The 14,584-nt window shown below is 45.3% G+C and overlaps 1 protein-coding gene across 8 annotated transcripts in view; it reads left to right on the top strand.

The window, feature by feature from the left end:
* The first annotated feature begins 4,565 nt into the window (after positions 1-4,565).
* FN1 (fibronectin 1) overlaps positions 4,566-14,584 on the top strand; it is a 65,070-nt gene continuing 55,051 nt past the window's right edge. For all 8 annotated transcript variants that reach the window (XM_038421022.2, XM_038421018.2, XM_038421021.2 and 5 more), the window contains exons 1-7: positions 4,566-4,940; positions 6,212-6,340; positions 7,607-7,744; positions 10,518-10,649; positions 11,006-11,143; positions 12,112-12,270; positions 14,188-14,385. In XM_038421022.2, the coding sequence (XP_038276950.1) occupies positions 4,787-4,940; positions 6,212-6,340; positions 7,607-7,744; positions 10,518-10,649; positions 11,006-11,143; positions 12,112-12,270; positions 14,188-14,385 (1,048 nt within the window). In that variant the 5' untranslated portion in view covers positions 4,566-4,786. The remainder of the gene's footprint in view (positions 4,941-6,211; positions 6,341-7,606; positions 7,745-10,517; positions 10,650-11,005; positions 11,144-12,111; positions 12,271-14,187; positions 14,386-14,584) is intronic.

Here is a 14,584-nt window from a genome sequence, read left to right as displayed (position 1 = left end):
CCATTGTAAGTGCTACCACAAGGAAATTATTGTCCTCTACTGAGATTGAGCTCTCTGGGCAGGGACTGCCTTCTTGTTCTGTCTTTGTACAGCTCCTCACACAATGGAGTCCTGGTCTGTGACTAAGGCTTCTAGGTTCTACCACAATACAAATAGTTAATAATAATAATAATAATAATTAATAATACACCCAATTTGTTGTCCCCTACCTCTGTTTACTACTTGGCCTTGTATCCTCAGAGCCTCCGTCATCCTTAGCTCTTATGCTTTTGAGGAGAAGTCTCCCACCTGGCTATTTTAATCTTTCGGCACTCTAAGACCCCGCCCCCCCCAGCTCCAAATGACTCCGCAAATCGCATGCATGCAGCCTTTATTCCATTGGTGTGAACTTTATTAGCAGTTGTTGGCAAGACCAATCTTCTGTGATTAAAAACATCTCTTTTACCACCGATTCCATCATCATTGCAAACCCCTGGAGAGGAAAGTCTTTTAAAAACTTCCAAGCTCTCAAAAGAGACATTTTCAGTCTCCCCAGATTAATCACCCTAACTTTAGACTAGGTGGCGCTGGTTGAAGTGTCTTTTGTTATCTGTCTATACAGGGCCTAGCACAAGGGCATTCTGATGCTTGATTGGGTCCTCAGGTGCTACTGTACTACAAATAACTATAAGTGATATCCCATTACATATGTATATTTCCTAAACTGACTGATTTGTTTTCTGATTTGAGGTCAGCTCAGCAATGTGATCCTTTCCAAATGGGTCTGGAAAAGTTCATTTTCATAATAACCATCGTTACTCTATAACATCAGGTCCCAGCAATGCTCTCCCATAATCTCTTTCGTCAGGGGATTCCAAATCAGCAATAAAAATGCATTCTGGGATGACATTCATTAAACAAGGTCTCAACTATGGAGACACATTTAAAAAAAAAATCGATTCCTGTTTTCAGCATAAAAAAATTGGGTATTTACCAGTTTATGATGATTTGTGTCTCTTAAAGGAGATTGTCCCCATCCCTTGATATGGCTACAGACAGTTTGGCGAGTGTACTGTGTAGAAGTATACCCTTAATCACTCAAAATAGTTTAGATCTAAACCACTAAAACTGGGGAGGATTACAATTTACCATTTCAAGGATGAGCTCCCCCTGTCTTACCCACCTACCTTGCTTGACAGGTCCAGTTTCTGCCTCCTGTAACTTACAAGCAGGTAAGACATCATAGTAATGGTTGAGTAGAATGTCGCTGTGCAGAAGAATGCAAATATATTTTAAATGCCAAAGTCAGGTGGTTTACAAATGATCTGATTTCCCAGTGCAGTAAGTTTCTCAAATGCTTATAATGTGTCTATCCAGTGCCTAGTATGGTGTTCTCTGATCATTCAGTGCTTAATGTGCTTGCATAAGCTCTGCTTTATTCTGTGTCTGGTTCCAACTTGCTGTGCATGACCACAAGAGCTTCACAGCACCTGGCCCAGACTCTGTCTGGGAAGCTCATCCCCTAATGATGGTGTCTCCAGTACCATACTTAGTACAACTGGGCCCTGATCCTGACTGGGTCTAGACACATTCCTGCAAATAATAAATAAATACAAATACTCAGTAAGGAGTTGTTGTATGTGGAATTTGACCTCTCTCTTGCATTACACTTGATCTTCCTGTAGAAATCTCATTGACATTACTGGGAATTTAACAAACAGACTGAGGGCAGCATGTGGCATTTAGCATCCATGCATGTCAGATGAACTGACCTAATAGATCAGGAACCAATCCAGCCTGTTGGGTTAATTATTTCTCTGTTAAGAATGCTCATGACATGTAGTGGTTGCTCCCAAGGCATTTGGGCCCAGATCCTCAAGGACATTTAGGCACCTAACTGCGATTGATTTCAATGGGAGTTAGGTATCGAAATATCTTTGCGCATCTGGGCCTTGGGAATTAAGAAATAATAGCAAAACTGTTATTGAAGCCTTGCTGATCATCATGGCTGACATTTATCCGTAGCATGATGGACTACTGCAAAAAAACCTCAGCACCATTTTTGCAGCACACTGGGGCTGCAAGTGGACTGGCCACACATGAGGGCCTCGTGTCAGCCATCAGAGAAGGTGGCTAGTCAGGGGAAGGCTAACGTAACCATGTTGGCATGGATCCAGTGACCTTAAACACACCACAACAACAAGAGGTACACACGGGGCAGTGTCAGGTGCTCCAGCCTACAAGCTGTAGGGTGAGGGAGTTGCATCTCTGTATTCTGGCTTTGGGGTGTGGATTTTTCAGCTCCCCAAAACATGCACAGTTCTCCTGCCCAGGGCTTCCAGAAGATGAAGTGGATTTAAAAACAAAACCGCATTGCTCAACCCCCCAGCACTAGTAAACTTTCAATGTTATCAATGGCTGAGCGGAAAGAATTACTAAGTACCATTACAATGGTGGCAATGTGACCTTCCCACTACCATGCAGAAGATCCACCTGTAAGTGCTGACTCTTGGTCACCAGGGGCTGTTAAGAAGCACCCTGGGGAAGAAGGCATGGAGTGATTTGATCTGCAGTAACTTCCCCAGCTCTTTGAGTAGTGGCACAAGTGAAGTTCTGTCTAGTTCCATTGGTGAAGAGAATCACGACCACAAAGCAAGATTTTTAGGTTGGAGGATGACTGTGAAGCAAAAAAAAAGAAGGAACCCTCAAGGTCCTGACATGGATATAGAGGACTGAGGCAATTGAAAATAATTCTAACATCTGGTAACCAAACTTAAAGTTCAGCAGTTAAGATTCAGATCTCTGACAAACTCTTCTATCTAAGAGGCTCAGCCCTTTTGTTAGCAAAATATTTATTATTCCAGAGAATGTTATTTTCAGTTTCATTTATTTCAAGGGAATTAAAAGAGGTGTCTTTATTGTTTCTTTTTTTTCTCTCTCTCTCTCTCCCCCCACCCCCATAGCTCTCAAATGCTGCCAGATTTGGGATTTGGATGTTAGAAAACCCTATAGAAGTGAGCTGTAGCTCACGAAAGCTTATGCTCAAATAAATTTGTTAGTCTCTAAGGTGCCACAAGTCCTCCTTTTCTTTTTGCCTATAGAAATGGTTCTTGTCCAGTAGTCAAAAGTGAATCTCAACCATTGGGTCAGATATAAATAAAGATGGGATGAAAAAAATAGGCAAACATTTTAGACTCCCTTCTCCCCTCCCCCCCCCAAACCCACCAAAATATGGAGTGTCAAATTTGCTTATGAACAAAGGATTTAAAATGCCAACACAATTTCCAAGGGAAGTGATGACAGACCTTTGCCTTGAGTCATTAACACTAGACTAGATAAGGAAGCAAGAAATACAGGTAGGGTTTCTAATTTCGTGGGGGGCGGGGGGGGTTCCTGATTTTTTTTTTTTTGGTATTTATATTTATGGCTAGTTTCTGGAGATGTGCAGAGCAATGTTTCCCTTGTACTAAATGTTTAATGCCTCAGGTCCCCCATGGATAAGCTCGCAGGGAGTATGAGAGGGGTTTATTTAATTTTTTTTTTTTTGGTGTGTGTTTCCAGTGCCTTTTGTGAACACCTTTCAAGGCTGCCAAAATGATGTGGGTGCTTTCAGGGGCTACAGTATATAGTTTTTAAAATAAAGACTGATTTTTTTCCTTTGGGCTGATTTTCACTATCTCCCCCCCCCCCCCCCCGCGTCCCCCAGTACACTGTAGGGAATGAAAAGCCCCTGCACTGGCCCGGGGGGGAGGGGAGGGCTATGATTTGACTTTCCAGCTCTTCCCCACCTCTCCTTTCCCAGCATCTCTGCTTTGCGAAGCCGAGGGGGTTTGAGGGGTGGGCCCGGATCCGTGCCCCCCCGGCTTAGCCAAGTTTCAGGGGAAGTGGGAGAAACCCTCGCCCGCCCCCGGCGCCGCAGCGGCCACTCCCCCAAGCAGCCGCCGCTGTTCGCGGCTGGAGGCACCCCCCCCATGACGTCAGCCAGGAGCCTGCACCAATCAGAGAGGCAAAGGGGTGTCCGGGGGGGGGACCCCTCCTCCCCGCCCCCTCTCCGGAGCTAGCCCTGCCGGGGGGGAGCCTGCACCAATCAGAGAGGCAAAGGGGTGTCCGGGGGGGGGGACCCCTCCTCCCCGCCCCCTCTCCGGAGCTAGCCCTGCCGGGGGGGGAGCCTGCACCAATCAGAGAGGCAAAGGGGTGTCCGGGGGGGGGACCCCTCCTCCCCGCCCCCTCTCCGGAGCTAGCCCTGCCGGGGGGGAGCCTGCACCAATCAGAGAGGCAAAGGGGTGTCCGGGGGGGGGGACCCCTCCTCCCGCCCCCTCTCCGGAGCTAGCCCTGCCGGGGGGGAGCCTGCACCAATCAGAGAGGCAAAGGGGTGTCCGGGGGGGGGGACCCCTCCTCCCCGCCCCCTCTCCGGAGCTAGCCCTGCCGGGGGGGGAGCCTGCACCAATCAGAGAGGCAAAGGGGTGTCCGGGGGGGGACCCCTCCTCCCCGCCCCCTCTCCGGAGCTAGCCCTGCCGGGGGGGGAGCCTGCACCAATCAGAGAGGCAAAGGGGTGTCCGGGGGGGGGGACCCCTCCTCCCCGCCCCCTCTCCGGAGCTAGCCCTGCCGGGGGGGGGGGAGTCCCCGCAGCCGGGGCCTATATAAAGCCCCCGGAGCCGGCCGTCCGCCGCTCCCTCGCCGGCTGGAGGAGCAGCACCAGGAGCCCGGGCGCGGCGCAGCGGGATCCGCCGAGCCCCCTGCAGAGCCACGGGCCCGCTGCTCTGCCCAGTGCCATTTTCTCTCTCCCCCCCCCCCCCAGCCTTGGAAGATGCCCAGTAGCCCGGGGCGGCGGCGGCTGCTGCTGCTGCTGGCGGCCTTGTGCCTGGCGACGGGGGTGCGAAGCTCGCAGCCCAAGGTCGCCAAAAGCAGGCGGCAAACTCCACAGATAGTCCAGCCACAGGTTGCAAGCGGCCAGAGTAAACGTGAGTATCTGGGGGGGGGGGCGCAGATCCACCGCAAAGGGGAGACCCCGCCACAGATATGGGGGAGACTTGGGGGGGGGGTGTGTGTGTGTGTGGCGGCTTTAGAAACCAAGCCACAGTCTCCCGCCGCCCGGCTGCAGCCCCGGGCGAAGGTGCACGCGGGGGGGGGGGGGCCCCAAGGGACCTCGGCCGCTCCGGCGGCTGGGACCCGAGTTCGGGGCCCTGCCGCGCTTCCAAGCCAGGCCGCCCCGGGCGCCGCTGCCTCGGGAGAGCCGGGGGGGGGGGGGGGCGCGGCACGAGCGAGCTTGGGGAAAGTTTTCTGAAGGTCTGTGGGTGACTCTCCCTGAGGCGCCTCCAGCCCCCCGGTGGGGCAACTTCCGCCGCCCTTACTTAAGCCGTTGACTCGGCGTAGCCCCGGTGGCACTGCTCAACTCGGCGTAGCATAATTTGCCCCTGTGGTGCTGGTGGTTTTTTTGGTCCCTAAGGCAGAAGGATAGTGTGATGGGATCTGCAGCAAATGGTGATGAAATGTACATGCCAAACTTTTTTTTTTTTTTAATGGGGACTAACACCGGCTGCTATGTTGGTGTTTCAGTCCCGGGTATAGGGTTTTCATTGGAGCCCTTACTTAAGAAAACAACAGTTTTATTATTGCATGTCCTCAAAAATAACCTTAAAGCGAAACACGAAAACCCTCTTTCTGCAACCACGGTTTGGGAGATGGTTGCTGGAACAATTGCTGCTGTGACCCTGGAAAGCATCTGGGGAAGCTGAGGCTGCATCAGGGGAAAAACTTCCTGGCACAAAGATCTATCAGGCTGTGAAATGATCTCTCAAGGGATGTGGTGGAAGCCCTGCTGCTTGGCACACTTAGACCCGACCTGGATAAAAAGCTTGTAAATGTAAACCTGGGAAACAATCCTACAGTGGCTGGAAGCTATCCAAAGCCCACTGAAGTCTGTGGCAGTCTTTCCGCTGATTTGAATGGAGTTTTGGATCAAGCCCTGATCCAAAAGTCTCTCTCAACTCCTGTGCAGTCACTACACCACATTAAATATTGTAGATTGACTGATCTTGTAGGTGCCTGATCTTGCTTTCTCTGTGTATCCCAGACCCCCATTGTCTCAGTGGGAGTTTTGTATGTGCAAAGAATGCAGGATCAGGACCTAATGTATAGTCCACGTGTGATTTAACTCTCCTTTTGGACTTTTGTTTGGAGCTCTGTGGTTGAAAGAGTCTAATGTAACCCAAGACTTCTGTTTCTTTTTCAGAGGGCTGTTATGATAATGGGAGATATTATCAGATAAGCCAACAATGGGAACGCATTTACCTGGGGAACATGCTCGTGTGTACCTGCTACGGGGGAAGCAGAGGCTTTAACTGCGAAAGCAAGCCTGAAGGTAAGTTGGTAGGAGTCATGATGAGTGAAAAATGGGTTGTGAGGCCAATTAAAATAAGCCTTAAAAAATGATAGACCACAGATCAGACTCTCTGCTCATGTTAATGGGCAGGAGAGCCAATAATGGATTTATGCTCATTTACACTGAGGATCTGGCCTGAGATTTTAAGAGGTAGTCTTCATTAGACATGGGCCTGCAATCAGAACCCTGGGTCCAAATAACATTCAACCTGAAGTTTGGATCTGAATCTGAACTTTGCAGCCAGCTATCCTTAACACATGCAGTGTACGCAGCAAATCTGGAGCCAAACTTTTCCGCTCTGACTTCTCTAAACTTTTTGTTTGATGGTATTGTCTGTAACTGTTAATATGCGTTTCATAGCCTTATGTTGTCAAATGGTTTTTAAAAACATTTTAAAAGTTGACTTTCGTTTGCAACTTGTTTCACAGTCCTTCTAACTTGTATATGAGCATTGAGGGGAGGGATAGCTCAGTGGTTTGAGCATTGGCCTGCTAAACCCAGGGTTGTGAGCTCAATCCTTGAAGGGGCCATTTAGGGATCGGGGCAAAAATTGGGGACGGGTCCTGCTTTGAGCAGGAGGTTCGACTAGATGACCTCCTGAAGTCCCTTCCAACCCCGATATTCTATAACTTGCATAGTTGGGTGTAAGGCTGGAGTAATTATTCTTATACCAATTTATTATCATTTTATCTCAACTATCTAAGTGTCATAGGGAGACATAGAATAAATTTGGATAAAATTGAGGTTTTGGATAACAGAGGGATTTTTAAATGTAACAGATGGCGGGGGGGGGGGGGGGATGTGACCCTGTTTGGGGTAACAGGGACATTTGGATAATCAAACTGAACTTTATTTACTGGGCTGTATTCACTGGTTTGCTCTGGCTGTGTTGGTCTGCTTTGGTGATGCAAAGCAGCCATAAACCCATCTTAACTGATGAGAAGGTTTATGGCTGTCTTTTGTTGCTGATGCAGCACAAATCAGCTGATTTGCAGTTGGGTAGAGGGCCTTTTGTGAACCCTCAGGGCTTGAATGAATTCCACTCTGCCGACTTTCATGCTGCCACACTAATATGTGGCTGTTACTCTTCAGAGAAAACTAGACACATCTGAATTTTCCTGTACAAGGAAAAACAGTGGTGAGGGAGGGAAGGGAATAGGAGTGCATGTGGTTTGTGTTCTTGCAATTTGAATGCTACAGCCTGCACGTTAATTAATCATCACCTGGACTTTATTTTCCTCTCAGCTGAAGAAACTTGCTTTGACAAATACACTGGATCTACCTATCGGGTAGGGGAGACTTATGAGCGCCCCAAAGACTCCATGATCTGGGATTGTACCTGCATCGGGGCTGGACGTGGGCGAATCAGCTGCACCATTGCAAGTATGTAACAAAGATCATATTGCTTGAGCCATTGCCCCTCCGTGTTTTGCATGTTCCTGAGAGGTTGACGTGACAGCCCCAAATGCAGTGCAGAATTGCTTATTATGAGTATGGGGACTGATGCAAAGCCCACTGATGTCAGTTGGAGACTTTCCATTGAAAAAGCTCATCCTCTTCACATGAATGGTCCCATGGAAGTCAATGGAATTATTTATGTGAGCAAGGCTAGCGGGATTGGGCCTTTAAGAGCAAATGTTCCAATCTACGACCTGTTAAAAAGAGTAGGATAAGTGTGTTAGTGCCCTGCCAATAGGACTAGTAAAAAGTATTTCAGCTGCGTATACTTATTACAGATATCAGAGATGCATTGAATCTTGATGGCAACTCTAGTGGAACAGCGTTTACTCGCTGCAGAGAATGAAGGCCAAATCCTCAGCTGGTGAAAATCAACATGGCTTCAATGACATTAATAGATCTGTGCCGATTTACACCAGCTGAGGATGTGTTCCTTAACATGGCCTCTGTAGTGACACCCACTCTGAGAATCTGTGTGCAGGAGATTCAGGGGGCCACGTTGTGATTTCTCAGACCATTCCCAATGTGCTTCTTACCCATTCTGCTTCTCCTGTCTTGGCTTTCTCACCATCCGCTCCCGCTCTGCTGTCTTCTCACCCTTTCCTTTTGTTGCCTCTCAAAGGAAAGGCGCTTCAGACAGAGTTGTTGGGTCCCTCTTTAAGTCACCTCTTAACCACTTCCGTTTAGCTCCTGATTTAGACTCTCTCTGCAAAACGGTTTCTGCTACCGTAGATGAAGAGCACTCTTATCAGTACGTTTGGGCTTAGATTTCCCAGTCCCTGTACTGTTTTTGAGAATCACAGCTTTATTGCATCTTTCATACAGTAGCAGGTTTGGTTTGGTTTGCAGTTTATTTGCAACATGCAGTGCTGGATACTTCCCACAGGACATCAGACATGAACTCTCAATATCAAATGGAAGGAAATCCTGCAAAGGCCGAGGGGCTAGTTCTGCCCTGCATTTGGTGGAGTTGCATTGGGCAGGGCTGAGTTTTTGGCCCAGAATCAGTAATGGGAGATTTCCGGTTCAAGATGTTAAATGATAGTTAAGCTCCGACTTCCATTTCTTCATCATGGATTTGATCCAAAGCCCACTGTGAAATCAGTGGAAAGACTCCCGTGACTGCAGTTGGCTTTGAATCAGGTGTCATATCACTGCTATTGCTCAGATTGTTTGGTCATTTTAGGAATTAGACCAAGGTCAGGTGCCTCTGAATCTTGATCAGTGCTATGATCCTTATCCATTCAGACTCGGCCCTTGCAATACTCCACTTGCTGTTCTTTTGGCAAATGGATCTGTGCTAACTAGTGGATCCAAAATGTATTCATTACAAATCCATCTGATCATAACACTGCCATCCAGGTCTTTGAATTGACCTACAGTTTGTCAGCACATTGAATTTTAGATTTAGCTGGATTAATATCAGAATATCAATATAAGGTCCTGCCCCTTGTTCTCGAAATTCTGGCTAGCGCTCTTGGCCCTTCTGGTTCTAGGTAATTCAACAGGCCTAAATCGAGCTAGTTGAAAAAATATTTTCTTTAAAAAGTTGTGAACAATAATTTATTTGAAATTTTTAAACTTTTGTAGGAATGTCTAAATGAAATGAAAGTTTGTTTTGATTTGACTCCAAACTTTTCAGTTCAATTAAACTTGAAGAGAAAGTTTTGGTTTGGTTTTTAAACACTGAAATAAAACAAATAATTGTAAACTAAAACAAAATGAAAAATGTGATTTGAAATTGAAAAAAAATTGAATTTCTTTTCTTTAGCAATTTTCTACTAAAAAGCCTAAAGAATTCATTAAAAAAAAAAAAGATGTTTTCCTGCAAAAAAAAAATTTTTGATGAAACACCAAAGTCTCACCTGAGTGCTGTGGGTGACTGAAGAACTTCAGAAAGCGTCAATGACTCTTCTATTTGGAACTCTTTTTTTGACATTCAAGAAAGCGCCTCTCTTTGATAATAATTGTCAGTCAACCGGAATGACGGTGGTCTAGCCTAGTGGTTAGGGCAGGCATCGGGCCCCAAGGACTAGGATCAGAGCCAGAATCAGCAGCTAAAGCCCAGGGTCAAACTGGAGGGGCAGGAACTGGATACAGAACCGCGAGTGTCAAGTGAGAGTCAGGAGCCAAAGGCCGGGTCAAACCCGATGGCGGGAATTGGAGCAAACAGGGTAGAAGGCAAGAAGGGGCTCAAGGCAGAGGCCCAATATAAGGCAGGAATAGAAACAGTGGTGGGCATGAGCATCAAACAGCCAGTAAATTGCTGCTGCTGGTTTAACAGGCCTCCTAGTGCCTGCAGCCGGTCAGAAAGCCTGTTGCGTTTGTCTGGATGCCCTCCGTAGGTCCTGCTGCTTTCCTGACAGGGGCCACATGCTTGATTCTGTTCTCAGCTCAGGCTGCAGTTTCCCTGCTGCAGAGTCTGACTTTGTTGGTGCTGACATGGCCAATCAGGGAGCCAGCTGCACTGATGAGGCTGCCTGGAGATTAGCTCTGCTGCAGGCCCTGATGCCCTGACAATAACTCTTTTCCTCTTCGCATTTATCTTCACCAAAAGTTCATTTCACATTGACTTGGGATGCCTGAAGAGGATGCCGTTTAAATGACAGGGGATTGGATTGTTTGCTATTCTACAGTGACTATACACAGACCTAATTCTCAACTAGGTGATGACTAAACCATTTTCTGTTTGCCACAGATCGGTGCCATGAAGGGGGTCAGTCCTACAAGATTGGCGATACCTGGCGCAGACCACACGAAACGGGTGGCTACATGTTGGAATGTGTGTGTCTGGGTAATGGGAAAGGGGAATGGACCTGCAAACCTCTAGGTACGTAGTGATTTTGGCACGTTTCTTTGAGAGATCAGGCTTCAGAAATATTTAACGGATGTCATTAAAGAATCCTATACTAAAACAAGGGATGCTCATTTGAACTGATTCAGGCCTTTAGCCTGATCTAACTTCGCCTGGTGCACTGGCAGTGTCTACAGCTCTCTTTTTTTTTTTTTTTTTTTTTTTTCTGGCAGCCTCTTCCCATCTACCAATATGGGAAGGCAAAGGTAGTCATGACCCCTAGACACCTCTTTGTGACTCCCGGGGGTTGCCATCCCTAGGATGAAAGCCCCTGACTTTTAGAAATATTTAAAACAAACACGAAAAACCTGTCTTTTCCTCCATTCCCACAGCTGAGAGATGCTACGATAATGCTGCTGGGACATCCTATGTTGTTGGAGAGACCTGGGAGAAGCCTTACCAAGGCTGGATGATGGTGGACTGCACTTGCTTAGGCGAAGGCAATGGACATATCACCTGTACCTCCAGAAGTACGTATCGATTTCTCTTGCCAACGCTATGCAGAATGGCAGGTGCACTTCACTCTGCTGAAGCTCAGGTTCTAAAATGATGCCTTTTCTTATCCTTTCTTTGGGGCCCAGAATACACAAGCTGAGACACTTAAGTAAGACTAAGAAAAAGGGAGACAACTTCAAGTGTGTGATGTGTTTGATATTACATAGAGAAGTAGGTGTAGTATTGGACTTCACCAAAACAAATTGTATGGGGTGACCAGATCAAACTGTAACATAAGAATGGGTCACAAGCAAAAATTTGCAAATGGCATTTGCCATATCCTGTTCTGGAATCCCATTCCTCCTTGTGGATACATTTTGAGTTAGCTCTCTGTGCAGGTGATAAGTGGTTATGTTGTTGGGTCTATGCTGTGCTTTATACAGCAAGCTTTTGGGAAATATATCTATAGGCTAAATGGCTATCTAGTGGGTTAAATTATGCGCTGATTTACACTCCACATATCCTACAGGAAGTCAGTGGAATTGTGCTGGGTTACAGACCATACACAGTTTGCCCCCAAGGAGAGAAGGTGCTTTTAAAGGGAAACTGTCACCTGGTTGATCTTTCTTGAGATTCTGGTATTAACGAATCCAGAAATTCCTGTAGAGCTCTAAAAATGCAGGGTTTGTCTTTTTTTTTTTTTTTTTTTTTTTTTTTTTTTTTTTTTTTTTTAAACATAATCTAGTACATCTGAAAGCCAAAACAATGATTATTTAGTCTAATGCTTTGTTTACACTGAGGATTTTGGTAATGGTGTGAACCTTTAGTGTAAATACTCTGCAATTATGCAAAGATCTTTTTAAAACCAGCACATCACTTTTACACCCCAACTTTGTACCAATGCAACTACCTAGTATATTTGCTTTTGTGATTGGCATATTGCTAAATATAGGAAAAACTAGGCTTTGCTTCCTTTGTTATAAATGTTTCCTTTCCTCTGCAGATAGGTGCAATGATCAGGACACCAAGACTTCGTACAGAATTGGAGATACCTGGAGCAAGAAGGATAACCGAGGAAACCTGCTTCAGTGCATCTGCACTGGTAATGGCAGAGGTGAATGGAAATGTGAAAGGCATTCAGCTGTACAAACTCCTGGCATTGGTAAGTGGTAAATCTTTCTGTAAGTGGGGGTACTGAACAATACAAGTCACACACAAAAGATTTTGTGCTGAATCACACAACACTGATTTAGGCAAAAATCTTGTCAAAGTTAACAAGAGTTTTGTGAGAGGAAGATCTGCAATATTTAAGGTCAAAATTTGACAGGAGACTAACCATTGTCATCTTTTGTGCATGAGCAAATGACAGAATTCATTTACACACAGTTTGCATGCACAAAAGGGTTTGCACATGCAGATTAGAACATGAGCATGTTCAAATATGCCAAAAAAATTGGCATGCACAGATTTATGGACCTATAAATAGAGGCTATATCTTGAAAATGTGGCACTTTGGGTTAATAATTTTTGAAATCTATAGGCTTTCTACAGGGTGACTTACTTTTAAATTTCCTGAATTTAAACTTGCAGATCTTGTGGCTGTCAGAAGTTAAACTCTTCTTCTGGCAAGATAAGCACATCCACTTATGCTCAAGCTTTAATATGTAGAAATCTCAACAAGGCACTTATGTGTTCAATAAATTGTATTTTGTATATCAGATCCTTTGTGATTTTTGGTATGGGGTTTATTTAGTTTTCTGGTATATTCTGTTGTAGGTTTATAGCAAAATATTCAGCTTCTAAAGGTTCTTTGTCATTTTAATGATCTATTTCTGCTTTTAATGTGTAAATCTAGCTTTTTCCCTGGAGTGGATATAAGCTAGGTTTTGTGTTAATAATTTCCTACTCTTGCTATCACCATTTCCACTCTGGTGGGAATGCTAGTGTAGACAGACTCCAGAAAACCTCTAGTGCTTAAAGAGCAGAGCTCTGAGCTGGTCTAAACCACACTGTGCTTTTAAAACTCCAGTGGTTGTCGAAGCCTTGCCTATACTTTTGCTCCCATATTGGCTGTTGCAGGTAGAGCTAAACTGGTGGTGGGAAAAGTGGGAAATTTTAGCAAAAGTTTCCAAGTGTAGAAGAGGCCTCTATGTCTCTTTCCATATTACTCTTAACTAAAGCTGCTTGCAAATTTTCCTTTGAGAATATTTTTTGATGGAAAACAGTGTTTTTTCCCAAAATAGACTTTTAATGAAAAAACTCGTTTCTTTGGAGATTTTTCAGGTTTTTGGTGGAAAAACTGGAAAAGAAAAAATAATCCACCCAGTTTTTCAGTTTGGGGTTTTTTTCCTCCTTCTTACCTTTCTTCGTTGGTTTCAGTTTTTGATTTTAGTTTGTCATCCAAAACAGCAAAACATTTTCATTGGAAACTTTTAAATAAATCTTACAATTTTGGGGGTTTTTTCCCCAAAAATTTCCTGTGGAAAAACTGGCATTTTTTTGACCTGCTCTAGTCAGTTGTTGGCTGTGCAGTCACTCTTGTTGCCGAGGATCATTAGCATGGATAGAGGGTTTTTTTTTTTTTAATTTTTTTTATGTTGAAATTTACTAATTGAAGTGCAAACAAATGTTATGAAAATGGAAAGTGATTAATAAAAATATCTGTAGATAATTATGTCTAAGAAAGTTAAATGCTTTTAAAGGGAAATTGTCACCTGGTTTATCTTTTTTGAGATTCTGGTATTATTAACAAATCCAAAAATACCTGTAGAGCTCTAAAAATGCAGGGTTTGTCATTTTTTTAACATGAACTAGTACCTCTGAAAGCCAAAACAATGATTATTTAGTCTAATGCTTTGCCTACACCAGGGATTGGCAACCTTTGGCCCGTGGCCTGCCAGGGAAAGCCCCTGGTGGGTCAGGCTGGTTTGTTTATCTGCCACTTCTGCAGGTTCAGCCAATCATGGCTCCCACTGGCCGCAGTTCGCCATCCCAGCATAGCACTTAACCTAGATTTTCTGTTCCTTATTTTTGGATTTATTTTTGCTTATTCCCTCCTTTCTAACATTTTCTGCCTTAGGATCTGGATCCTCAACCTTCACAGATGTACGAACTGCACTTTACCAGCCCCAGCCTCAACCCCAGCCTCAGCCATATGGTCACTGTGTTACTGACAGTGGGGTGGTGTACTCTGTTGGGATGCAGTGGCTCAAGACACAGGGCAGCCAACAGATGCTTTGTACTTGCCTGGGCAATGGTGTCAGCTGCCAGGAGACAGGTATGAGCTTTTCTTTTAATGCTCACCCCTAGACAAATCAAGGCCTCAGTACAGCAAAACTCTGAGCAGGTGCGTAGCTTTAACTATGTGAGTAGTCCCGTTGAAGTCAGTCTTTAAGTGCTTTATTGGATTGGGACCAACATGCAAAAGGATTTTAACTACATAATTGTCTTTAGTGCAGCCTCTGAACTAAGATCCT

This window comes from Dermochelys coriacea, chromosome 11, assembly GCF_009764565.3.
Source record: "Dermochelys coriacea isolate rDerCor1 chromosome 11, rDerCor1.pri.v4, whole genome shotgun sequence".
Classification (NCBI taxonomy): Eukaryota; Metazoa; Chordata; order Testudines; family Dermochelyidae; genus Dermochelys; species Dermochelys coriacea.
Note: the sequence above shows the minus strand (reverse complement) of the source record. Positions and strands in the feature narration are given on the sequence as shown.